Below are 26098 nucleotides of genomic sequence, written 5' to 3'. Positions count from 1 at the left end.
TCTATCCTCCCGTGGCGCCCGTCCACGGAGCAGGCTCCGGTAAGCCGGCCGAACGGCGGCGGTGTGGTCGATGACGTCATCGTGACGTCACTGTCACTTAAGCACAGCACTATGCCAGCGGCTGCCGTCCTTTAGTGTAACTGGCAGTGTATCAGACAGAGCGCTGGTCACTGTGTGTACAAAATCACACGGCCCGAGATGTGTCGCACAGAGCATTGCACTTTTACATCAGTCTCAAAATTTTGTTTCGGTTATTTTGATGCAAATTAGGACGTGCTTTTGGTGTGTTTGGTTGTTCACGAATAAGCTTAGCACCGCCGTTTTTTTTTTTTTTTTTTGACACGCTGTCACACAAAGGATATTCATATTCATTGAGCTTTGGTGTCAACATCTCAATAACTGCTTGCCTGTAAATTCACCGGTGTGCTCGCTTAGTTTTATTTCGCCATGAGCCGCAATCACTCTGCCTTCGGTCCCTTGATTGATTCACTATGTTAGCTGTGAACGAGTGAGTGTGTGCAGTACGAATGGTAAATGCGAACGGTCTACATGGCGTGAGTCAGGCTGACAAGAGCTAGGACCTGTCGTCAGCCCGCTTGTTCACTGTTCTGCTTGCTTGTGCGGTTGCTTGTTTATTTGCTAGTTGTTGCGATTGATGTGCCTGTGGGGATATTACTGGGGTTAGGTCGCAGCGATGTAGTCTTTGTTAGGTTTTATGCGACAGTTACCATAGCTTTGACCGTTTGTGTGTATGAAGGGGAAGACGATAACTCTTGTTAGATAGTTTGTCAATTTTCGATCGAACCACATCTTAGCACCGGCTTGACAAGTGTGAATCGATACCTATTATCAATCTGTGACCTGTGATCCTGTAAGTTGACGCATGACCCTGTGACTGTCTACCGCAAATGACTTCATGCTTTGCAACCTCGTAACCCGTGACCCTCTGAACTATGACCATTGACCATGCGACCCGGTGACCTCATAACCTTGTAACATCTAGCTATGACCTACATGTGACCTTCTGAACTATGACCCGCTGACCTGACTGCTGGCGTCGTGTTCCAGGCGACCGGTCCAAGAGGACGAGGGACGACTCACCGGACCAGGCGATTGCCGAGACCGACCCGGGCGCGTCTGGTAAGTACCGAGTGTCCCTCTCTCTCCTCTCTCTCTCTCTCTCTCTCTCTCTCTCTCTCTCTCTCTCTCTCTCTCTCTCTCTCTCTCTCTCTCTCTCTCTCTCTCTCTCTCTCTCTCTCTCTCTCTCTCTCTCTCTCTCTCTCTCTCTCTCTCTCTCTCTCTCTCTCTCTCTCTCTCTCTCTCTCTCTCTCTCTCTCTCTCCTATCTCTCTCTCCTCTCTCTCTCCTCTTGCCTCCTCTCGCCTCTTCTAGATGTCACTCTCTCCCCCTCTCTCGCTCCCGGTGATGGCCTGTGTGCGTGAGTGTTAGTTTGATGTTCAATATCCATCGCCGGCGGATGTGGGAATAATGCAGGTAGGAGGTGTGTGCGTCAGAGAATCACTGAACCGCACTGAGCCGGAACGTGGAGTGGGACAGTTCTTCCCCTGGCTGCGTTTGAAGCGACTTCTTGTGGTCGGTATTTATTTGCAAGGTGACTTATGACGTAGATGGTGGTTTACCTCGGGCTTAACAGATCATACGCGTGACGTGCTGAGTGGGCGACCGTTGAGTTTGAGAGTGCTTCTTTGCTACCGTTGATAATTCAGGTGTGAAATGAATCCGGCTTGTTGATTTGTAAGGGGTCTTACCACGGTGGGACGTCATAATATTGAGGGTGCTTTCCCTCGGAGGAACTTCTGAATGGAGTCACTGGATTGATCGGATATCCGATCCCAAAAAACTTATTTGTATACCTACTTTTCGAGCTGCAGCTATCTCACTCCTGTGTGCATTTCATACTTAATCTTTGAAACATGTTCGATCAATTCATTGATTATATCAGTTTCCGGCGGTCATGCTGAAATATCGAAACGTTTTATGTCGCATATGCATTAAAGTTTGGTTGCAGGAGGCTATCCGGTCATATTCATGTTGAGTTGGTGGTTTGATCAGCCTTGCACATCGGGGCAGCCTGAAGGTGGGATATAAAAGACACCCAGCCTAGATACAGGCCAAAAATGGAGCTTTGTTTTGCAGCGATGCTCCGTTTGTTTGTCATTACCAAGCATTAGACTAATGACGGGCTTACATATCCTTTCTTGACATTTATTTAATGTTTGTTTGTGTTTGGAGCATTCACCGCAGATATATGGACGAATAAATCGCTTCACAAATGGATTTAGGTTAAGCATTGGTCGCTAATCCGATTTTAATGCCTATTTATTTGACTCAGGTATTTGGGGTACCTAATTGATCGCAGTTCACCGACAACTCCAGTTGCATTAAAAAGCGCAACTGTTACTGCCATGCTATAGTTTCCCGTCGCTCTCGGTGTGGTAGCCCTACGCTTTACTGTATTGTTCTATATTCATAAGAGCTGGAAGGCGAGCAGAATGGCTTTTCATATGAAACTCTGAGTGAGAAAACTTCTCGCTATAATTACGAAAACTCTGTTTCTGGGAAACAGCTGACTGTCGCCACAGCAGCGTTGTTGAGCAGGTCGGTTGGCGGTGTCTGCGGCCGCCCTTCGTTTCCTTTTTTGCCGCCAATCCGGGGAAGTGTCTCCATCTCGGCGTCGTTAGCGAATGTCAGGTAGGAGGGCCGCTGAAGGACAAGGCCATAACGAAGAAGGCCGGTGTGTGGGCGAGCCGGGCGGACGAACCGAGGCCGGGGCGCCGCTCGTTGGACAGACGCTCCTGTGTGAATGTAGCATGACCTGAGCTGCGGCTTGCTGTATTTGCGGCTGCTTTTCGCTGTGGCGATGTTCGATAATCTACGGCCAGCGCCGTGCCGCGTGCTCGCCACGTGAGCCCTCGTCGAGTTCACGGCACATTGGAGCACCACCGGCTCGATTCCCACGCACCAGGCAGTCGGAGCCGGCCGGCCAGTGCCGCGTGGAGACCGCCGATCAGACAGGCCGCCCGTTATTTATAGTTGGCACTTCGGTCGGCCATTGTGCGCGACCGATTGGCGTTGTTTATTTCACTGCGGCTGGTCTGCTGGATGTCTGCTCTCCGGGGAGTGAATGGCGGTGAGGTGGCCGCCGGTCACGTCCCGCCCGCGTCCGACCAGCTAATTAGACACGATCTGACCCCGTCTGACCGTGCTGTCCCTCCCTCCACGTGTCTGTGAATGTGAAATATTTGACCGGCCGCCCGGCGAAGACAAGGTCATCGCGCGCCGGTCGCGGCCCACGCCCGCTCGCTCGGGGTCTTGTGTCGAGATCGTGTGTCGGTTCAGACTGCCGGTGTCGCCCCAGGAGGGGGAGGGTCGCCGCTGTCACCATCGGTCATCTTAGCACGCCCAGCGAGAGTCGGAGAACGGTCGACACGGACGGACGCGCACGGCGCCTCTCCGTGATGTGGGCGGACGGCCTCAGGCGTGTTGGAGACTCGGGGTCAGTTCAGGTATCCTGAGGTCGCCTCGCCCTGTGTTGGGCGGTCCTGTGCCGCCAGTGTGACCCAGTGTGCAGGGCTAGATATGATGACTGGGATCTTACGCTCACGAGCATGGGTATGAAAGCCAACCCAAACACGGGACAGTGCCGCCTCAGGTTTCCGACATATGATGCCATACCGGTGTACCGCGTTTCGCTTTTATGTCGAGTCGTCAGGTGAAAGGACAATCTGAAAATTCCTGGCAAGTTTCGGTCATGCCCGCAGGCACTTAGCGTGCGGTGCGGGGCTATGCGTCTTGGTCTACAGGAGTGGCTGTCAGGTGACGGGACTTTCAGCCGAGTCGTTCAGCCAGGGCAGTCGGTAATTTGTTCGTTTTATATCCAGTCTGCTGGCTCAGTTTGGAAGAGGTGTTCGTGTTGAACGGACGTTTGTTTCCCTGCGGCAGGGACTGCCGTGGAACTAGCGCTACTGGCGTGTATGAGCCTTGGAGCGGTTTGCAAGTCGCAATTCTTTTATTACATAAAACGCTGTCTAATCAAGCTGTGCGAGAAGTAAAATCAAGGAATATAAGCATAGCGTCATAGTGTTCCTTAAGCTTTTCTATTTTGATACTGATTTGATTCCCTTCATAAAGCAGATAACTTCTCAAACTTAAGGCTGGCTTAGACCAAAAACGGGTGTTCAGGATGACTAAAAACAGCCTTATAGTTCAACACTTCGCGGCTGCCAGGAAACGGCCCGCGCCACATGGGGCGCGAAACACGCTGTATCTCAGTGCGCGCAGACCTATCAGCAGCGTCTGGCCGGAACCTCGCCGCCGCCGGGTTTCATCATTGGATGTCGGCACGCCGTTTGGCCGGCCGCACCGTTACAGTGAGGATTGGCAGTCGGCGGCGGCGGGTCGGGTGTGACCCCGCAGGGCGCGGAGGCCGGCTCGGGCGGACGGGGGCCGCGGTGTACACAACAGCGCCGCCCCGGGCTGGATATCGAGCGGGCACGGTCACAGCGGGTGGACACGGTACGGAGGGCCATGGGCAGGAACGGAGCGGCTGGCGGCCGGGCTGTGGGTCGTGCGGTGTTGGGCCGTGGCTGTCTGCTGTGCCACCCTTGGCCGGCCGTGCTGCGGTGGGTCGTACAGCGGGGTGCGTCCGCTCTGATTTCGCGACACGTACCGGCGCCGCCGCCTGCTGTCTTGTCTTGTCGCACTGATTGCCCGACACGTTCTGTCGTACTGACTTAAAAGTCACCGTCCAGCACAAGAAGAAGATCTATTCTGCTCTCCTCTACACCTTCCAGCCAACTAAACTCACAATCCCCCTCCTGGCACATCCACAGCTCGCAGACACACATCTCACATCATCACCAACCAATCGCGCTGTCATACGTCATATATCTCACATCATAACCAGCCAATCATGCTCCCATACGTCATGCCCGGCCCAGCTACTTGCAGGGTGTAACTCGGCCCTGCCGGCATCAGATGCCGGCGGCTATGACCAACGCTGGGTCACCGGTTCACAGCTCGACGCTGAAGCTGACTCACACTTATACGGCTCACATTCATCCTTGCGTCACGCTACATCACCCCCTGGTTCTGAAGAACCACATTACTCTACATGTTACATGTCATTCAATCAACGCATCAACTACATCCTCTGGCACACCATCGCCATATCTTTCCGGCTCTCTTCGAACACGCGTACCACGCCGCAGCGTCGCAGGCACGAACGTTTCACTCTCGTCTGCGGACACATCGGACCCGGTCGGTGGATCGGGGTCCGGGGACTGAGCGACGCTGGGCGGCCGCGTGTCCGACTCCGTCACATCACTCGGAGCTGGCGACACACACACGCCATCACACTCGCTGTCATCAGACCACTCCACCGTTGGCGCTCGCAGAGCCCCTGGCCTCGGACATTCAGGGACGGTCAACCGATGTCGGAGGTTTCGCACATGTCGTGGGACATTATCGACTTCGATTGTCTGGGCCGAAACGACGCCTGTCACAATACCCTCGTCTGACTTTACAAAACATCGGTCGCCCCGCCGCCGAACCCACACCTTGTCCCCTACCTGGTATACACCGGGTTTCTTCAGCGGCAGGGCGTCACCAGGCTCGTCTGAGGTTCTGCGGGGCGTCACGTCAACGTCTCGGCCAGGGTGTCGAAGCACCCCGTTGATTGGAGCTGTGGCCGGGTCACTGCCATCCTTCGGTGTCACGTTGTATCGATGGACTGCTTCAGCAACGGAGCAGGACTGCCGGGCCACCATCACTTTGATGGTACGATGATGGCGCTCGACGATGCCGTTCCCGCCGGGCTCGTAGGCAGCGCGGAACCGGATGGATACGTCCCAGCGAGCCGCGAACGCTAACATGACCCGGCCACGGAACTCTGTCGCATTGTCCGTGAGTATTTCCGCCGGGGCTCCACGCTCTAGACACACGTTCTCCAGCTCACTCACAATCTCCAGAGCTCCTGCCCGGCGAAGCCGTCGCCATATGGCGTACCTCGACGGCCCGCAGTCCACCAGCGTCAGGTATGGGTGGCCGTGCACGTGGGTGACATCCATGGCCAGGCGATCCCACGTGCGTTCTGTTCCGAGTGACCCACCGGGCCAGCGCTCCGGCGCCGGGTCAATCGAGGCACACGTCTGGCATCGTCTGACCACGTCTCGCACAGCTGGTTTTGACACCCGCCTCACCCCCAGCTCACGTCGGGCGTACCACAACGTTCTCCTCACTCCTTGGTGACCGATGTTTTCGTGGATGGTGCGGATGTCACTCGCTGAGGCACTTGTGATGGCAGCGACAGCCACCGGTTGTGCTTTGGACGAATCAGTGGTTGGCTGGTCGGCAGTCTGCAGCCAGGCGTTGGGCACCCGCGTCACCTCATCAGCACGGTTGACCGCTGACGCGACCAGCTCGATAGTGACCTCCAGTTCGTACTCGATGACGAGCTGACGGAAAACAGCCACGCGCCGTCGGATAAGCATTTCGGACTGCGCCTTGGTTCGCAGCCTTGCCTTACCCGACAGCGCGTCACTCAGCCAGCGGTGCACCGTCACCGAGTCTGTCCGGAGCGTCAGGCGACGGAAGCCCCATGCTACCGCCAGGTTGACACCGTTGAGAGCGGCATCCAGTTCTGAGATATTGATGTGCACGTCCCTCTCCGATTCGGCACGCAGCCAGGACGCGTCCTCGATGATGGCGCCCGTGTCAGGGTCAGTGAGCACGACACCGCGGGCGATGGAGCTGGCGTCGGTCCACACCACGACGCTCGTCCCTGTCACACACCACTGGCCGCGTGCCGGGTCACATGCTCGAAACCGCCGTGACACCTCATCCACCTCACGTTGTAGTTCCTCGCTGACGATCGGAGTGTCCCAGTCCGGGCTGAGGCGGTTGGCAGTCCGCTTCATCCATGCAGCGGCCGGCCGCAGCCAGCCTGCGACCGGCACATGAGATGTCAGCTGGCCGGCCCACGCGAAGACAGATCGCCGCGTTAGCACGGGTGGAGCCTGCGTTGGTGACTCCCCGTCCCTACTCCACTGGAGTGCCGGCCCGTCGCTCTCGGCGACACGAAGGCCCAGCATACGTGCACCGGTCGCGACCCGCTCCGGCGGCTTGCATGTGAGCCCGAATCGAGCGAAGTGCTCGGCAACCTCATCAGCCGAGACCACCGCTTCGTTGACCAGCAGATCATCGGCGTAAGGCAGCACTGCCTCTGCCAACCCGGGGCTCTGTGCGAGCACCTTCCTGACCACAGCCTTCATGATCAGAGGCGCGATACTGAGCCCAAAGCCGACCCTGGTCAGGCAGTACCGCCGCCCTTGCACGATGACTGTCTGGTACGGCCACAGGGCCGGGTCCACACGAAGCTGAAGAAAAGCTTTCTTCAGATCCAGGACAGCGACCCGGCGTCCGTGACGTCGCCACCTTCGCAGCTCTTCCACGCAGACGTCAGCGTCGGCTGTGTGACGTGTCAGGTGTTGATTGAGTTCCCGATAATCTAACACCGGCCGCACCTTGTCCTTCGCTGCCTGAGTAACCACCATCAACGGGATCAATCCCTGTGCGGGACCGTACATCGTCTCATCGTATTCGCGCAGCCAGCCCTCACTAATCCACAGCGCCAGCTCTGCATCGAATTTTTCACGCGCACAACTCGGCACACCGTACTGAGCTATCGAGTTTCCAAGCAGGGGCGGAGCCACGCCACCGGCCCATTTCCAACGGACTGTCCACACATCATCGAACACAGCCGTGAAGTCAGTCTCGTCAATCCTTAGCTCCGGCTCCGTGTCGACCGCTCGACACACCTCCCGCTCCGGCGGGACCTCACGCTGCACCACAGCAGCCGTGTCGACCGCACGACACACCTCCCGCTCCGGCGGGGCCTCACGCTGCACCACAGTAGCCGTGTCGACCGCTCGACACACCTCCCGCTCCGGCGGGACCTCACGCTGCACCACAGCAGCCGTGTCAACCGCTCGACACACCTCCCGCTCCGGCGGGGCCTCACGCTGCACCACAGCAGCCGTGTCAACCGCTCGACACACCTCCCGCTCCGGCGGGACCTCACGCTGCACCACAGCAGCCGTGTCGACCGCACGACACACCTCCCGCTCCGGCGGGGCCTCACGCTGCACCACAGCAGCCGTGTCGACGCTCGCAACTGGGTTGTCACTCCCGAAGCGAACGGATCCTCCACTTACACTCACGCCCTGCAGGGCGTCAATGCCGGTCATGCCCAGCAACACGTCTACGCCCAGCAACCGGGCCGGTACGACGACCGCCCGCACACTCACTGTCGCCCCGCGCACTCCAAGGCTGACCACAGCCCGCCCACAGCACAGCACCGGGCTGTCGTTGACAGCGACCAAGCTGGCGTCACTCCGCTCCCAGCAGGACACCATGCCCTTCCACACCACTGTCTCGCTGCACCCTGTGTCGACGAGTGCTCGGCACTTGCGCCCATTTACATTGATGTCGATGATGGGGGCTCTTGGGTCACTGCGGCAGCTGGCGACGGCGGAGCCCGTGGCGCTGATGTAGCGCCGTCGCCGTGCCCGTTTGGGCAGAGCCGGGCGATGTGGCCTACCTGGTTACAGGTCCAACACCGCAGTGGTGGACGGCGACCCGTCCCTCTGGCTCCCCGCTGCTGCTGTACATATGATGGCGGCGGCTGGACGACAGCCACCGATGCAGTCGCTCTCTCCCTGGCCGCCATCGCCAACGTTGACCTAGCGACGGCGACGGCTCGCTCCAAGGAGAGAGTTTCATCTCCAGCACTGTTACGTACTGTTAGCCGCACCTCCGGCGGCAGACCTTGCAGGAAGTGCGTCGTCATCACTTCGTTGGACACTGAACCTATGAGGGATATCAGCCGCTTGACTGATCCCAGGTAGGCATCCACAGACTCGCCCGGTTGTAGACGTCGGTGATACAGCTCATACATAGCCGCGTCGGGTCCCAATGCAAATGCACGATGCAGTTTTTGGCGGACGATTGCAGCATCCCGCTGCTCGGTGGAGGAGAGGGTGGCCCACACCTCGTACGCCTGGTCCCTCAGGCGTGTGGGTATGACAGCGGCCAGTGACACACGACGCAGGGCACACAGCTGTGTCGCCTGCTCCAGCCATCTGACGACGTCACCGCTGCCGTCGAACTCCGGTATTGCCCGCAGATCGAATGCAGGCGCAGGAAACTCTGGTTCCATGGTATTGGTACCAGCTACCGGTGCACCACTGCCCTCTTCTACGTCAGACATAATCACAACACTTAGTCGAGAAGGCCGAAATAGCTTGTCGTACTGACTTAAAAGTCACCGTCCAGCACAAGAAGAAGATCTATTCTGCTCTCCTCTACACCTTCCAGCCAACTAAACTCACAATCCCCCTCCTGGCACATCCACAGCTCGCAGACACACATCTCACATCATCACCAACCAATCGCGCTGTCATACGTCATATATCTCACATCATAACCAGCCAATCATGCTCCCATACGTCATGCCCGGCCCAGCTACTTGCAGGGTGTAACTCGGCCCTGCCGGCATCAGATGCCGGCGGCTATGACCAACGCTGGGTCACCGGTTCACAGCTCGACGCTGAAGCTGACTCACACTTATACGGCTCACATTCATCCTTGCGTCACGCTACACGTTCCTGGAAAACTGGACCGACGCCGCTCGGAGCACTTCCTCATCTCGGTGGTTTACGCCGAGCGGACCGCAGCGCTCCGTTTGTGTCTGAGGAAGACGCCAGTGTCGCGGCCACCCGCTGCGCCGACCGACGCCACGGTCACGGCACCTGGCCATGAGGGGTGACATATATGGAGTCGGCCGGGCTGGCCGTCGAGGCTGACTGTGCGTGCGGGGTGCCGGACGGCGCAGGGTGGAGCCGCGCCGCCGCCGCCGCCGCCGCCGCCGCCGCCCGCTCTCTCTCGGCTCGGCGCCGAGCGGAGGCACTCGCTGCGCGGCGGTCGCTATCAGCCGCCGCCAGTGTATACAGTGGGCTCGTCGGAAGACGGCGCGTGTGCAGCTCGCTCGGCCGGCCCAGGGCGGAGCCGCCGCGCCGCCGGCACTCTGACCTTGCCCGCTCTCCGCGCGCAGCGTGCGCCGGACGCCGCCGCCGCCGCCGCCGCCGCGGGTCGGTCGGTCGGCCAGTGTCCTCCGTGGTCCAGCAGTGTGGTGGTTCGACAGTGAACGTCGCTGCCATCGTCGAACGACAGCCGTGACCTGGCGCGGGTCGCCGCCGCCGCCGCCGGCGCCTCGATTAATTAGCTGCTGAGTTGGTGTGCGCACTGTAATCAAAAGCTGGCCCACCGCGGCGGCCCTATTTTTATCAGTGATCGGCGACCGGTGCTGGCACCGCGCGCCCTCCGCCGCCGCCGCCGCCGCCGAGTCGCGTCGCTGCCGGTGCAATTAAGTGAGTGGGGGCTGGGTCGGGTCTGCGGCGCTGCTGCAGCCGGCCAGCAGCGGCTGGGCCGGCTGATTGGTGGCCGGCGGGCTAACGCAGGGCCGCGCTGCGTGCGCCCGCCCGTCACCGCCCCATGGAGGAGCCGGCGGCGCCGTGTCGCGCCTCGCCCGCCACCCAGCTCCGGCGCAACAACAGCCTCAAACGCCTGCTGAAACGCTGGGGCTCGCCAGGTGGGTCGGTGGGGAGAGGGGTGGGGCGGTCAGCTGATCGACAATGTCGGACCGGACGGGGTGGGGAGGGGCAATGATGCCGGGTGCAGTGTGAGAGGCGGGGGGAAGACGAACGCTGGTCAACGATGACTGGAGAAGGATGGGCTAATTCGTAAATGCGAAGCATGGGATCGACCCTTGGTCGGTGTATGGTTTCCTCGAACATTTGTAGGGAAATGTTTTACTTATTCATTACATTGTTGATTTCAACCTGCCCTTGGAACGAATGAAGAGTAAAGATGTGCGTGAAGCGACGCTTCCAAACGTGTTATTGCTTGTCACTCATTTCAAATATTCAAAGCTATCATCGTGACCAGTTGATTTAGCTCCAATCTTCCCATGTTGTCATTGTAAGCTGAGAGCAAACATAGCATCGCGTTTGTAAAAACGGTCACTTGGTAAGTGGGAAACAGCCCTCGCGTTATTTGTCGTCGGCCGTGCTATCTGTGTACCTGGTCGTGCTATCGTCGTGTCCCCATCTGGCGCGGTGTATTTGGCGTTCGTCTGTGGTGGCTACCACGTCAGCGACCGGTGCGGGCAGCGGCTTTTGGCGTCGGTCGGACTCAGACGTGCCGATCATCGGCAATCAATCGCCCTGACGACACGAACGGATCGCCTGAGGGGCGGCTGCGAGGCACCTTTGAGCGCGGCCGGGCGCTCAGTCTGGCGGCCGGGCGCGCACGGCGAGCTCTGTTCGACTAATGACCGACAGGTCATGTGAATGGCGGCCGTGTCGTCACTGGTGTGCCGCCGACCGCCCCCGACGCCGCTGCTCATAAACAGAGCCGTGGCGCCGAGCGGCGGCCGTCGCCCGCTGACAGCCCACTGACCAGCCACCGCTGACAGATTGCACTGGACACGTTGATTGGTGTCTGGAGCTGTACGGTCGTACACAAACGGTGGCCGTCTGGGGGTCAGTGGGTCGATAGGTACAGGGACTAGACTGAGTGTTTGGAAAGTTGGTAAACGCTGCGCAGAAAATGAGTACTCAGACAAGACAATATCCAATGATGGAAGTTCCTTACGCAACTTCAGACCAGACCTGCTTCAGTTCTCGGCAGTTTCGCTCACAAACTCCAATGTCAATTTGGAACATCTGCTACAATGTTTTGCAGTTCACTAACCCCGGCTTGACCTATGCGGCACGCATGCTGTTGGGTAAACACTTGCGCAGACTATTTACTCTGTCAGCCCAGTAATTGGACTGGATCTTGGCTTGTTAGTTTGATCATTTGATACTTGGCCTGTGTCTAGTTTTGTCAATTCAGTACTGGAGTCGAGCTGTGTTCAACAGCGCAGCATTCATACTGTTCCTTGGTTGAGCAGACTGTTAATTAGACTGAACCTAGGGTATCTGTTAGCTCCGTGGTTACGCCGAACCTAGGTAGGACGCTGTACCTACTCAGAATCTAAGTTCGATGCTCGTCCGTGTGTCGGCCGCCCCGGTCAGACTCTGCCTACTGCGAACGTCCTCTCTGGTTTGACGGATGTTCCTCGAACCGAGACGTGCGGCGTCTCTGCAGCCGGTGATTACAAGATGGACGACTTGTTGACGCGCTTCTTGGACAATATTGGAGGGATTCGCTTCACTGAAACGCTGCCCTCGTGTGTGGTGCACTCCGTTTGTAGGGGAGAATAGAGTGGCGCGAGGGGAACTCACCATTGAATCGCTGGCTCTCTGTAGAAACACTGCCGTCGCTCCCGTTCATTCCGTGCAGATGTCGTAAACGATCGAGCAGTCGGCGAATGTAAACCCCCGACCGGCCGCGGCGCCCGACCTGGGCCAATTCGACCGGCCAACTGGTGATTATATACCCCCGATCCTCGATATCGACCGGGCGACTGGTCCGGGACGATTTGACCAGGCGATTATGAAACACTGATACCGCCTGCCGGCTGACGTGCCCCAGTGTGACCGAGCAGCTTGGCTCAAATCCCGGACACCCAACCGGCTGACCTGGGCCAATTCACAGCCGACGGCGAACCAGTAACTTATCCGCATACATATTCAGGGTGCACAATATTTTATTCATGGAGTCGCTGAAAGTTTCTGAGCCACCGGATCTCTGAAACGTGAAAGGTTAGAAAACGACACCAAACAGTGAGGTCACCTTGGGATTCGCTGACAGTCGTCATCCACTTTCTGAAACGCATAAATCGGTTGCTAGGGGTGCGGATTTACTCAAGTGAAGCTCGTGCCGTCGAGCCTTGTCCCGCGGACTGAACAAAACGGGCGTGGCGCCTTTCATCACCGGCATTTCCCCTGGATCATTGGGAGTCGGCGGGCGGGCGTGTTTACCACTGGGGCAGCGTGCCAGCGCCGTGGCTCGTTCGGCTCGTCTGCCGCCGCCCGGCGACCGTGATCGGGCGTCACGAGCTAGTCCAGTCAGCTGGGACCCCCGCACGATGGGCGGTGGAAATCAACTGGGACCCCGAGTATGTTTGTACCAATCAGCTGGGACCAGAGGCCATAATCCATCGGTAGAGCGCTGTCCACTGGGACCCTTCATGCCGGCAATCATCAGTGGGTACAGTATACCTACCACTCAGCTGGGACCCTGCGTGCACCTTTGGCCGTTTGTCGCCGTCGACTGCAGGACAGCACGGACTTATCCATGACATTGTCCTGTACCAGCAACCGTGAGCAGCCTCCGCGGCGGTTACGTCGTCTCCCGGACCCGGTCGTGTCTGACCGCCCACCAGATCCGGTCGCCGCCCGGCCTGTCGGGCGATGAAGTGCCGGGCGGACCGACCGGCCCGACGACGCCCCTTCTTGATGGAGCCGCTCCACTAGGCCGTCATTTTATTGCCGGCCGATGGGAGGTGACGCCCCCGTGAACGGGAGACAGGAGCGTCATCGGCTGGATCGGGGATCGGTGACCCTCTGCATCCAGCGTCACACGAGACGGTCTTGGACAATACCGGACAGTGGCAGAGAGACGGCAACTATGGTTTAGGTGGCCGGTTTTATCATTATGTTGGTTTATCCAAAAGGTCACCGTTGGTCGGTCGGCAATGGATACACCTGGTGCATTCATCTCTGATGGGTTCTGCGACACGGTCTGAATCTGTCCGACATTTATTGGGAGCTATCGTGACGGCAGCAAATGACCATTATTTTTCAAGTTGCATTTATATATTACGCTATGTAGTTTCTTACGTAATATTTATTGCATTGGCTCACTTATGATTAAAGAGATGTGTCGAAGTATGGTAGTACGTGAAGACATACCGGCATACGTCGTGTGCAAATCGCTTCAGCCAATCATTAAGCATTTGTCTGTCCATTAGGCTCAACTAAATCATTATTTACCTGCCCACGCGGGCGGAGAAGCTCGCCGTGTGCCGTATGCTGTCGACCGCCGTCCGCCGCTCACCTGCTGGCCTTGGCCACTGGGAGACTCCCAGACTCTGCCGAGAGAGTGGGCTGACTCTGTGCCGAGTCAACACTCGAGTCAGCGGCGGCGTGGGCGGACTCGTGTGATCGGCCGTGACTCGGCGGCGGCCGTCCGCCCCCTCGGGCTACATCTCCGATAGCCGTGACGCGCAGTCTGACGCAGGCCGCTCCCGGACGGAGCTCAGGGAGTCCCTCGGTGCATTACCTGTCCGGGGAGGTATGGTCGGCAGTGCGCACCGCTGGCGATGGAGGTAGGCGACAGCAGAGGCTCTGCCGTTAGTCCTGACCGAGCCACGCCGCGCTGATGTCTGACCGAGTCAGACAGGCACACTGCCGGCGACTTGCAGAGACCCCGTCCCCGCCGAAGTTGCCCGTCAGAGCTGCTTCACGACGTCCTATGATCTTCGTACGTCGTGTTCCCCGACAGATCGATCCATGACGCCCAACATAACATCTGCCGATGGCGTAACGGGCGGATGTGACGTGATTTTGCCAGCTGGGCTGTCTATCCGTCTGCCGTATCGCAGAGCCCAGCTGTATGGCAGCACTGTGGCGTACTCTAGCTCAACGCATGGCCTTAACGAGACACTGGATAGCGGAGATAGGATGACCTTGTTTGTGTTGCGCCGGGACCGGGCCGTCATTTTTTGTCGCTCTTGGCTCGCCTCGGCTCCGCGGCTGTATCTGTTTATAAACACAAGTGGTGTTCAGAGAAGTCGCATGGTGCTCGTGGTGACGACTCATGACCGAGCTGCGGTCCATCGGAGTTGTTTAGAGCACTACCCACTAGCCGTGGCGTGATTCATGGCGGGACTCGGTGCTTGCAGTGGCTTCATTGGTGCTAGCGATTTGTGATTGATGCTGTTGGTGAGCCGTCTGATCTCAAGTAGATTTTGTCAACCCTTATTGCCTGATGGATGCCACTAACATACTGACTTTGACTGGGACTGATGTTTGTTGAGCAATGAGCGCTGCGTAAGAGTTATTGCCTCGGCAATCGCCACTGTGCGCTTTGTACTCTTAATATCAGTATTCTCTGATGCTGCCATACTTTGCGCTTGGTGATACTAATCCTACTTACTGGCCATTTATTGGGACTGTTACCAGGTCTCAAATGAGACCTTGTGCTCGTAACACGCATCGGCAGTGGACTGCTGTCCATTTGTGCACTGATATGCCTACATGTTCGCCGGTTTTCTGTGCTTTTGTTGTGCCTCAGGTCCCAATGATACTCTTATGGTAGTTATGAGTCAAGCTCTCTAGTTGATCCCCGCAGTTTACCTGAGTGGCGGGAGCAGGAAGCAATCGAGAAAAAAAAACTACAGCGATCAGTGTTCGCCGAATGTTCTGCATACTCAGGGGATGTAGGAGCGATCCGCCCCTGGGGCAGTCTCTTTAGCTGTCCCGACTGAGTGACACGGAGTGCCGGAGGGGCGCCGGCGCCGTCTCTGTCTCCGAGGAGGCCTATGTTGCCGTCCTAGCCGGAACAGAGCGCCGGAGGGGCGCGGATGCCCTGTCTCTGGGGCGATCTCTGTTGCCGTCCCGACTGACAGGGGCGCCGATGCCGTCTCTGTCTCCGGGCGCCCGTTTCGATCGGTGTTTCGGTGAAGCTTTCAGTCTGTGCCGGAGTCTTGTCTGCCGCTTGGTGACCGGGGCAGGACAGGCGCCGTTCCGGATCGGTCGGTGGTGGGACACATGTCCCCCGTAGACGACATGGCTCTCGGTAATGATGTGCTACTCGTCCGCCTTGGTGCCAACTGCCAAGTGTGGTTAGTAGTCCTACATAACCCTCGCACGACCTGGATATCGATTGATTCACACGCGCACTCCCCAATTTCGCTGCTGATATTCTGGGTCATTTTTTATCATATCAGTTTTAGTAGATCGCTAATGTGGCCACAAACTAGGTGCTGTCCTCAATTCCGCCGAGCAGTCCATGTCTCCGGGACCGCCTGGCTAGGCTTTGAAGGGACTGCCGAGCGGTTCGCGGTTCAGGAGCTGCTTCTTTGGGCTGTGTCGGTGGGTGGGTGCTGGACGATCCGCGGCCCCGGGTCTGCCTCGCCAGACTGTGTCGCCGTGTCGGTGGGCGGGTACGCCGGACGCCATCTGCCCACGCCGGCGGCCCGCTTCCCATGACGGCGGGTTACGTCGCCGCCGGCGCTCGGTTGCGTCAGATGCCGACTCGGTGACGGGGTGACGGTCCCGCTGACGGCCACTGTTGACAGTGGGAGTCTGAGCAGCAGCGATCCATGACCGACCGGGGCGCCGACCGCCCGCTGAGCTGACTACCTATCTCCAGAGATCGCCGGCACCCCGGCACCCTCCATCATCGGTGGGCGACAGAATTATTCTGGCGATGAATTTATGGACCATGATTCTGTGAGAGATCAGGCCGCCGAGCAGAACCTATCCGGGATCAGCTGCGAAAATGGGCGAATTTCCCAGCTATGCTCGATCGAGGAGCTGCGACGGAACGGCGCTAAACGGTCGCGGATGACTGGCTTTATGGGCTCGGCGAATGGCAGACGTACTGAAGTGTCCACCTATACCAGATCGAGAGACTGCGACAGCCTCTTTTACTTTACTTCGCATGAATAGCTTGGAGTGAATTGTCATAGTTGCTAACTTGAGCTGGGTAAATCTTTTTGGTTCTCCCATTTAATCGAGAATTGCCATGGTTCAAGCTTATTGAGCGTTCACTTTTTACGAATGGGCTCTGGTGGACTTCTCTCACAAGTGTCTATTCTACATTTCATGTGCCCTCGATTTTAAGCTAGTAACATCTACCAAACTCTCGGCCACTATGTTCAAGTTTGCTATTAAAATGTCACCAGAGTCGGGGCTCACTGAATCGCTGAGCTTTTTGACGAGCTAGAGCGGGGTCACCTGGTGGGACAGAAGGGTACTCATGGGGACATGGACGATAGCACGTCACGTGCACACCGCACCCCTGAGCCTTCAGCGTCCGGCCGAGCTGGTGGTGGCCCGTCTTTGCCCTGGCTGCGGTCCTGCAGGCTTTTGATTGCTTGCATTGGTATGGTTTAGCTGCTGCACGTCTTTTTTTGTGAGCACTGCAACTAATCTGAGGTGAGTTTGAATCTAATCTGAAACTGGGTCCCTCGAGAAGCATACAGCTTCTGCTGCGACTGCCCTCTAGTGGTCACCGCCCTGAACTAGCCGGCCCGCCGAGATCCACTCGCTCTACCTCAGCGCCATCTACAACCACCCACCGCAACTCCTCAGAGACGGCCACGGCCAAGACGTGTGGGCATTGATTGGACAAGGACCGACGACTCTGCGGCTGATAGGACCCCCGAGGGGCTGTTCACCCCCCCCCCCCCTCCGACCCCCGGGTCATCAGCCGTGACGGGCGGGCGACAGAGTGCAGAGGGGCACTGGAGCGATCATTTAGAGCTGCAGTCTGCCGAGACCGATCCTAGCCCGCCGCTGACAGCGGGCGGCCAGGGTAGGTCCGTGTAGTCACCGCGACTTACGTCATGCATTGTACTGGTGGTGCAGACATGTGTCAGATTTTAACAGAACATTGGTGGTGTGTTTAGTAGTTTTTATATCTATGGCTCGGTACTAAATGTCGCATTGAAAGGTCTCTGATGGTTTCCTCGATTTTTGGTCCTCGTATCAGAAGTCGATTTTATGGGTGTTGGAGGATTAGCGACTTTTCTGTCGTAATGTTTTGATCAGGAGCGCACTCAGGAAAATGTTTAAGTGGCTCTATTGTGAACCTGCCAGTTTTCATATCCCGATTAATTTATACCGTCCTCAGAATGTATAAAATTAAAAATCGTCTCTTAGAAAAATGCTACAAATGACAGTTGACACTAGCGATAGCCTGAGCCAGGAATGCTATCTGACATAGATAATCATCGAAAATATTTCGTTAAGTTACGTCAGCGTAGCACTAAATTATCACCGTGACTCAGAGTCGCCGCGGGGACTGCAGCTTTCCACCGCCTGTGACCGTCCAGTGTCTGTGGACAGTTCGGCTGGCTGAGTCACCGATCAGTGAGATACAGCTGAGCTGCCGCCGCCCCTCAAGGCTGGACCAACTGCGTCTCTGGCACGGTGACGTGCTGTGCAAGGGGGGGGGGGTAGTGAGTCACTGACTGGAACTCTCCCTCCCCGCCCCTCCGATACTGCAAATGTCATACAGGGCTGTTGCACCAGGTCAGCCTTTCTGCGATTGTGCTGACATCTGGGTACGAAGTAGATTGTCGTCAGACATCTCACCGCTACCGATAGGACAGGAGGTTTGTGTGATATTTTGGGTCCCCGACACCTCGGGTTAGATCATTTCGCCGGAGATTTCGCACAGTCGTCGCTCCTTGGCGGCCAATCGGGTGGTTGTTAGTTGCTGCAGCTCCCGCCAGGCGGCGTCTTGATCGGCCAGTGAAGCTTCTCGCTGCGGCCGGTAGATGGGGACATGGGCATAATGTATACCGTGATGAGGTGGAGGGGACGTGGCCGCTGGGGTCCCAGAGGCCGCTTCAAGCTCGCTGCGCCGTGGCGGCTCCATCGCGATTCGCGAGGGGCCGGTCCTGTTATAACGGAGCAGGGACGGTGACGGTATGTCAGGCAGATACGCCGTGCTGAGAACTTTGTGCGGTTCGGCACGGATACCCATTACCCACCATCGTGATGTGACGCAACGATCCAGTTTCAGCAGCGCACTGTCCTGAACCTACCCTTCACTATCTGTAATCGTTTGCACAATAATCGTGCACTAGCCTGGCTTTCAGAAGGGCATGAGGACAAGGAAATATCGTACGGCGCCGGGCAGCTTTGTCGTGAACCAGTTGTGTGGTATTTTCCGCATATATCAGTTGGCATTGAGTCGATGTGGCGTGATTTATGTGAGCTACCTCGGCCACCTGACGCATGTGTATCGCGCTGAACTTATCGATGTAGCACTGTAGTGAGTTGACTGCTCGGTTAGGTAAATCACCGGGTAACATGACACCGAGGGGTGAACTGGGTGGTCGATCGGTCGATGAGATCGACTCTGATTGTTGTGTACTGTGTAGGTTATTCGAGATAGGTGTCAGGGCTCAGTGCTACCGGCGTCGGATTGCTGTGTTGATTATTGTAGCTCTGGTAGTGAGTTGTTTTTGGGACTGCAATGATTTTGTAGATAAGATGGTATGAATGAACAGAGATGACCGGCGCATTCCACTGGCAGGATGCCAGTCATGCTTGGAGTTATTGTTTCTTGTACTGTAATGAAGTAACACAAATGAATTAATAGCGGTGGTATGTGAGATATTTGATAAAACATATTTTATCCGGAGCATTCTTCTACTGTCAGCGCTGTCCGCCGGCTGCTCTTGCTCTCCCCCGCCCCCCCCCCCCCCGCCCCAGTCCCTGGTGGGCGGACCATTCATGGCCCGGCGGTCGTCTGTCACCCAGCGTCGGACGCGTCGCCACTGTTATCGTTGGCGCAGGCCTCGGCAACACATTACTGCCGCCGCGTGGCCCGCGCCGTGCCGCCCACTGCGACCGTGCTGTCCGCCCCCTCCCCCGGCTCCCCACCCTACCAGGTGGCCAGTGTCGGCCCCAGGTGAGGTGCAGTGTGACTCACCCACCCCTGACTCCGACCCATCCCCCGGGGACAGCCCCTCCCCCCTCCCTTCCCGTCATCACGCAGCACGGGTCCAACGGCCCCCGCATTGACCAGCGGACGGTGTGGGGTGCGGCGCTGGGCCACTGCGCGCGCTCAGTTCAAATTGGGCGTCCGTGCAGTGGCATTTCATTCGCTGCATCATGGTGCATTGCTGCACCATGCCTGCACGGCTGAGCCAGCGTGGCCTCTGCGGTGGAGGGGACGGGGGGGGGGGGGGGGCATGGGAGAGGAGCGGCGCGCAGAACTGAACTGCAAGGCTGTTCGAATATCGGCCGATTATTTCCAGCAACTGCAGACGTAAGGGCCTAAGATGGGATGTTTGTCCTCCTGACTGAAGGGGAGGGACGAATGAAATCTGTCTTATTTGCTGTTAAATGGAATTAGTCAGGGCAATGTCTGATTTTAGCAGTGTAAACGTTGCCGATATGCCACAGGCTACCGGGCGGTTTTCGATTCTGGTCTGCAGTATCAGCTGGTCGGGAGGGCTGACAGCACACAGATGTTTGTTAGTGTTGTCAGGGCGTGGCCTACGTCAACATTGGCAGATGCCAATGTGCCAATTTGATGCTGATCAGAACAGGGCAGCAACAGGACAGACTTCGATACACTCACCGGTTGGTGTGTGTATTTTGTGTGCCTCCTGTTTCGTAACGGTGCCGAACCGTCACTATGCGACCGTCACGGTTCGGTGCCGGCGTCACGGTACAGCGTCACGCATCACCGTTGTCCTCGTCGTGTTACCTTGGCGGCTGTCCTCGTGTAGCAGTCCTCGCCGGGCTGTCCTCGATCGGCTGTCCCCCCCTGAGGTGTCCTCGCGGTGAGTGTGCTCGCAGGCTGTCCTCGCTCTTGTCAGCTGTCACCGACCTGGGCCGAAGGTATGCCGTTCGTTTATTTGTTGTGTCGGCTTTGCTGGGTGACTCTTGTTCGAAGGTGGTTCCATCTGCTTCGATGACGATTGAATATGCTACCTCTAGGCTCTAATGTGTTTTTTGAGTGGCTGAGTCTTTTGATAGCTCAGGTGGTTGCCCAAGAAGAAAATATTTTTTCATCAAAATGCTTAGATGATTTCGTAACAGTGCAGTGCAGTGACACATCTGAGGCCTGTTTCACTAACAAATAAAACTTGTATTTACAAAGAAAAAGCTTGAGTTTACAAGAAATAATTACCAACATTTGAGATTTGGATTTCACGAAACCTTTGAACATGAATTTTGAGTTTAAAATTTGCAAACTTTTTTACAAGAAAAAGTTTGCTAGAAAACATGGGAATCGCAAGCTTTCTGTTTCACGAAGACCAGAAACTTGAAAGAAACATGGTAATTACAAACCTGAAATTCCAGTGGTCCTGACGTTCGGAATTTTGATACTTTTTGTGCAATAATGCAAAACAGTCATATATTTAGAACAACTCTGCTTTGTTCAGTCGTTTCATACTCAATTTTTACTTAGCACACACCCTAAGAAGCAAAATAATCGGTATTAAAATATCGTCATGTTTTGTCATTCGTGCGCCATAATTGCATTCAACAGTCTTCTGCTGTCAAAAGTTTTGCGTGTTATTTTCTTTCAATGATAGGACAATGTGAAGTATCATTTATATCTTTTTCCAACAGCATCATTATTTATAATTTAATTAGGCAGCTTTTGACATAAATACTTGACAATATTTGATACAAAGAAGCAATATCTTTAACATGCTATAGTTCTTGATTAAAAACAATTTTACTGTTTACAAGTTAATTTGCAAACATTTTCTTATCGGAGGTGCCACTGGCGATGAAGCTTAGTGAAATCGGTTTTTACGTAGTTGGTAAAAATACTTATGAATTGTAAACTACAAACACTTGTAAATACAAGTTTTTAGTGAAACAGGCCTCAGATTGATATAACGCTAACAGCAGGCAGTATTTGCCGATGGGATTTCATGGCGAAAATCGAGTGTGTGCTGCTTTCCTTCCCATTTATACTGGATCAACATTTGTCTACATCGACATGAACGTGTTTTCCAGTTGTCTGGTTAATCTGCACAAAAGCAGATGCTGCTTTGTTGTATATCCGAACGAATTACCTGACATCCTTTGGGTCGTGCGATGGCCTCTAAGCCTACGGCCGTGACGCCGCGATATGTCACTCTGGTGATCATCACCCGTTCATTGCTGGGCGGCAGGGGCTGACCCTCCCCTCTACCCTCCCCGGTGGCCCCCACCCGGCCTGATGGCCGATCATAATATACAGTGGCCGGGGTGCAGCCAGGGGAGGTGGCCAGCCACAGATAGCTGGGATATAAACAGGACCACACCGCTCAGCGGCAGCGCGGCGGCTCTCGCTGGCTGACCCCGGCCCGCTGCGCCTCGACGTGCTCCGACCTCAGGATGCACGATTATTTGACTGTCAACACACATGAAAGGCGCTGTAAAATGGGTCTGTTTTCTGCGATAAATCAACGGTCGGTGCTCGCCGGGCGCGCGGCTGCTGTCGCTGAGCAACCCCACCCTTCCACCCCGCCCCGGGCGCCGGTGCTGCCACCTACACAAGCTGACGTCAGTCGCAGCGGGCCGTGTTTTGTTTGTCCCACGCGGGACGGGACGGGTTGGCTGGTCGGCGCCGGACTGGGCCCAAACCCAGCGGCGGCTCCAGTCCCATCTCGGCCTATCAGCGCCGACCGGGATCTCTATCGGAGAGCGGCGCTGAGTCTGGGACGGATAGGGGAGGCGTGCCGTCGACTGTTTACTCCGTCTTTACCGTGAACGGGACCGCCGCGCCGGCGCCGGCGCCGCCTATCACCGCTCGTTTCGCGGTGCATTGCGAGCGACTGGCTCGGTCACGGCCGGGTGAGCGACGGGCCGGCGAGCAGCGGTCTGCCTGGCTGCCGGGCGAGCCTAGCGTGCCGGGCTGCTGCTGGCTGCTCGCTGCTGACCGGCTGTAGACTGCTGCGGACCGGCTGCCGCCGCCGCCGGTCGACCACATGTGTCTCGGCCGCCATCAGCGAGGGTAAGCTGGTGAATGTCGGCGGCCGCAGGGGCGGCTGCAGCGCGCGCCGCGGGGGAGCAGCTCCGCCAGCGGCGCCGGGCGCTCGCTGCTCAACGTCCGGTCACCGGAACAGCTATCTGTCCAACCGGCGACGGTCGACCACCGGGAAGTGGCGGATAGGGCGTCGGCCGTGGCCGGAGCAGCGGCGCGTGAAGCTCCCCCAGGGCCGCCGGCCGTGCCCCAGGGCCGCGTACCAGCGCCGTGTCGTGAGAACGCAGCGCGCGGCCTTGGAGCGCCGCTGCCCGTCGCACCCGCCAGCTGACTGCGCCGCCGTCTGTGACGCGACGCGTACACTGTACTCAGTAACGCTGGAGCTGGCCGCCGCTGCCGCCGCCTCCCTAACCCGTCCGCCGCCGCTGCCGGCGCGGCGCCCGCAGCTTTGTTTTGCAGCGTTGCGGGGTAGCGCTCCGATTGGCCTCGACTGCGCTCGCTCGCCGCTCGTCGCACCGCTCGACGAACGGCTCGACCCCCTCCCCCCCCCCTGCAGCGTAAACAGAAACTGGTCGGTCGTCGGTCACGACGGTAGCCGTCCGCCGCTGCCGACGCTCGCCAGTCACGTGGGCGGCTGGCACGCGGCGCTGCAGCCGGGCGGTCCCGGTGGCGACGCACCGACAGTCGGCGCGGCGGCAGGTCAACTGACGGCCAGCGGGCCGACGGTACGACAGTGGTCGCGGACGGCGTGCGAGTGTGTGCCGGGGAGAGAGCGGGCGGCCGGGCGGCCGGAAGCGGCGTGCGGAGCGGCGGTGAGTCACAGCCCGGCCGGGCGGCCCGCACGCCACCGCCGCGGCTGCCGCCGCGCGGCCCGGTCCGGCCCGCCGAGCGGTCCCAGTCAGCGACCGGCCTCCGCAGCAGTCGCGCGCCCGCCGTGCGCTGTGTTAGTGAGTGTTTGTGACGGTGGTGAAACAGTCGGAGCGGCGACGGTATACAGTGGAGCTCGAGTGAGAGCCGAATTGGGGCCACTGAGCGGCGCCGAGGTTTTTTGGACGGCGCGAGAGGAGGTGGTGGTGTTTTGTGGGTGCCGCGCGGCGGTGACTGACCTTTGGTGGAGAGCTGCGCGGTGCGGCCGTCCCTGTGGACCGTCCCCGGACGCGGGGCTGGGCCGCCGTCCTTTGTGTAGAGTCTGGTAGTGACGTCAGCGCCTCACGCAGGGTGAGCGCGCCGGGTGAGAGGCGAGTGTGCGTGTGTGAGTCTGTCGTGTACCTTCTGCTTCCACGGACGATGCGACAATGGTCATGATGAACATCTCCACGCTCAGTGACCGTCTGCGCAAGAAGCGCGACACGCTCTTCCGTCGATCTGCCTCGGATCTGGACGATCGTGTGGTCCAGGAATGGCAGTACCTCAAGTTCGACCCGAACCGAACCCTGCGATCCGGCTCCACCAGCGAGCGGCCACAGGTCGCGCCGCCTCGACCGGGCGCCTTTCAGCGGCTGACCCGCGCCACCAGCACCCTGGGTCTCAGCGGCACGCTGCCGCGCTCCATCGCCTCGGGCGCGCTAAACGCTAACGCCGAGAAGGCGCGTGTGGCGCCGCTCTGGGCCGGCACCAAGATCCGGCCTCCTCCGAACGGCGTGCGTTCACCTCCCGAGCGTGTAGTGTCGCCGGTGAACGCCGCTGGTTCCCGCATCCCGATCCGCATGCCGTCACTGAGACTGAAGTCAGATCGGCGTGAGCCGCCGTCCGTCAGTCCCGGCTCGGCGCAGGAGCGACTGCTGACCAAGCGCTACTCGCTGGAGAACCTCCTGGAAGCGCCCGAGGAGGCTGACGGCAGCATGTGTATCTGCGAGGAGTGCGTCAACCGCAACAACAACCGCGAGCACAAGCGACGCTCCTCGCAGTGCATCGAAGTCAAGGCGCTCGAAAAGAGCAGAAAGCTGCTGGGGAAGACCAAGAGCGCGCCTGACTATGCGCATGAGAAGGGTGACAAGAAGACGCCGAATGGCAAAGATCAGGCCGCTGAGAAGCGTGACAAAGAGGGTGGCGGAGATAAAATGAAGGATAAGCGCTTGCAGCACAGACGGCAGCGGAAGGCGGCGCAGAAGGCGTCTGAGCGAGCCAGTCAGAAGGCCTTCGACAAGGCAAAGAAGGAGCAGAAGCAGCGCGGAGGGCGTGATGTCACCGACTCTACACCAGGACGGAGAGCAGGTAAGGCAGGAGGTTAGGAGAGTTGACGTGGGTGAACTGCCGTCGGTCACCGCCCCGCCCACCGTGCTGGGTTGGCCCGGATGGGCGTGCCTGCAGAACGGCGGCGGCCAGGGGGCGCTGTCCGCCTGCACGGTGGCCGTGCGGGCTGCGGGCGGCGGCTGCAGCCTGCCGCCCATGGGAGCGGTGGCTGCCGCGGCGGGCCGGTCACACGGAGAGAGGCGGCCGCCGGTGGGTGGGTGACGAGGCCGGCTGGACGGGTGCGCCCGCCCGTGACTCAGACCCCCTGCCGAGGCCACCAGGAAGCTGGAGGTCCGACTTCACAGTGGCGCCGCGCCGGCCACCGGACGCGTCTGCCGCCTCCGGCCGGCTGTGCCGATACGCGCCGGCCGCACAGGCGGGCCGATTTCAGCGGCTGGCGCGGCTGGCGGCCGCTCATGAGACGGCTGCCAGCTGACAGCTGGCACCGCTGCCGGTCAGCCGGCCGGCCGGCCGACCGCCGCGGCGCACCGGCCTAATCGTTCCGGCTGACGGCGTGGCGCCGCCGCTGCTGGCGGCACAAGTGGCCGCTCTGTTAGCGTAAATTGGCCTTGGACTGCCGGCGGCGCGGCGCGGGCGGGTGGTGACGAGAGACCTCCCGCCGGCCGGCCGTTGTCAGTCCATTCAGCCGCTGAGTGCGCGGTCACCGATGGGTCCCGCTTGTCTCCCACTGCCCTGAGGCCCGGTTGGGCTGACTTTCCGTACTCCTCTGGGCCCAAACGAGGCCGCCCACCGTGTCGGGCCGGAGTCGTTTACGTCTGCCGGCGTCTGTTAGCGTCTGTGGTGGAGGGGCGACGCGCGCCACTGCACGCCCGGCGCGCCGCCGTCGCCGCCGACGTAACCGCCGTCGGTGTTGGTGGCTGTCGCTGCTTCTCGACGGGAGACACCCCGCTGTTTACCGTGTCGGTGGTTCCGTGAGCCTCGCCGTTCCCCACCGAGTCTCAGACGGCTGGTGATAGGCGGTTTGGAAACAGCGCCCCACCGCGCGCCGGTTCAAGGCTGGGTCGGGCGCTGGGGCCGCCCGCAGTGCCGTGATCCCGGATTGGCTGAGGCCACATTCCGAGCGGGTTTTTTGCCGGTTGTCTGACTGTATGCACGCGCTGTCTGTCAGCTCTCAGCGGGTGTCCAAGACGGGGCAGGACAAG

General features: G+C 58.5%; 1 protein-coding gene across 6 annotated transcripts in view; it reads left to right on the top strand.

The window, feature by feature from the left end:
- The window catches only part of LOC122366399 (rho guanine nucleotide exchange factor 11-like), a 131049-nt gene that overhangs the window by 67692 nt on the left and 37259 nt on the right, over positions 1-26098 (top strand). For all 6 annotated transcript variants that reach the window (XM_043338615.1, XM_043338611.1, XM_043338616.1 and 3 more), the window contains one exon: positions 1069-1140. In XM_043338615.1, the coding sequence (XP_043194550.1) occupies positions 1069-1140 (72 nt within the window). The remainder of the gene's footprint in view (positions 1-1068; positions 1141-26098) is intronic.

The sequence above is a fragment of the Amphibalanus amphitrite genome, unplaced genomic scaffold, assembly GCF_019059575.1.
Source record: "Amphibalanus amphitrite isolate SeventyFive unplaced genomic scaffold, NRLGWU_Aamphi_draft 000803F_arrow, whole genome shotgun sequence".
NCBI lineage: Eukaryota > Metazoa > Arthropoda > Thecostraca > Balanomorpha > Balanidae > Amphibalanus > Amphibalanus amphitrite.
Note: the sequence above shows the minus strand (reverse complement) of the source record. Positions and strands in the feature narration are given on the sequence as shown.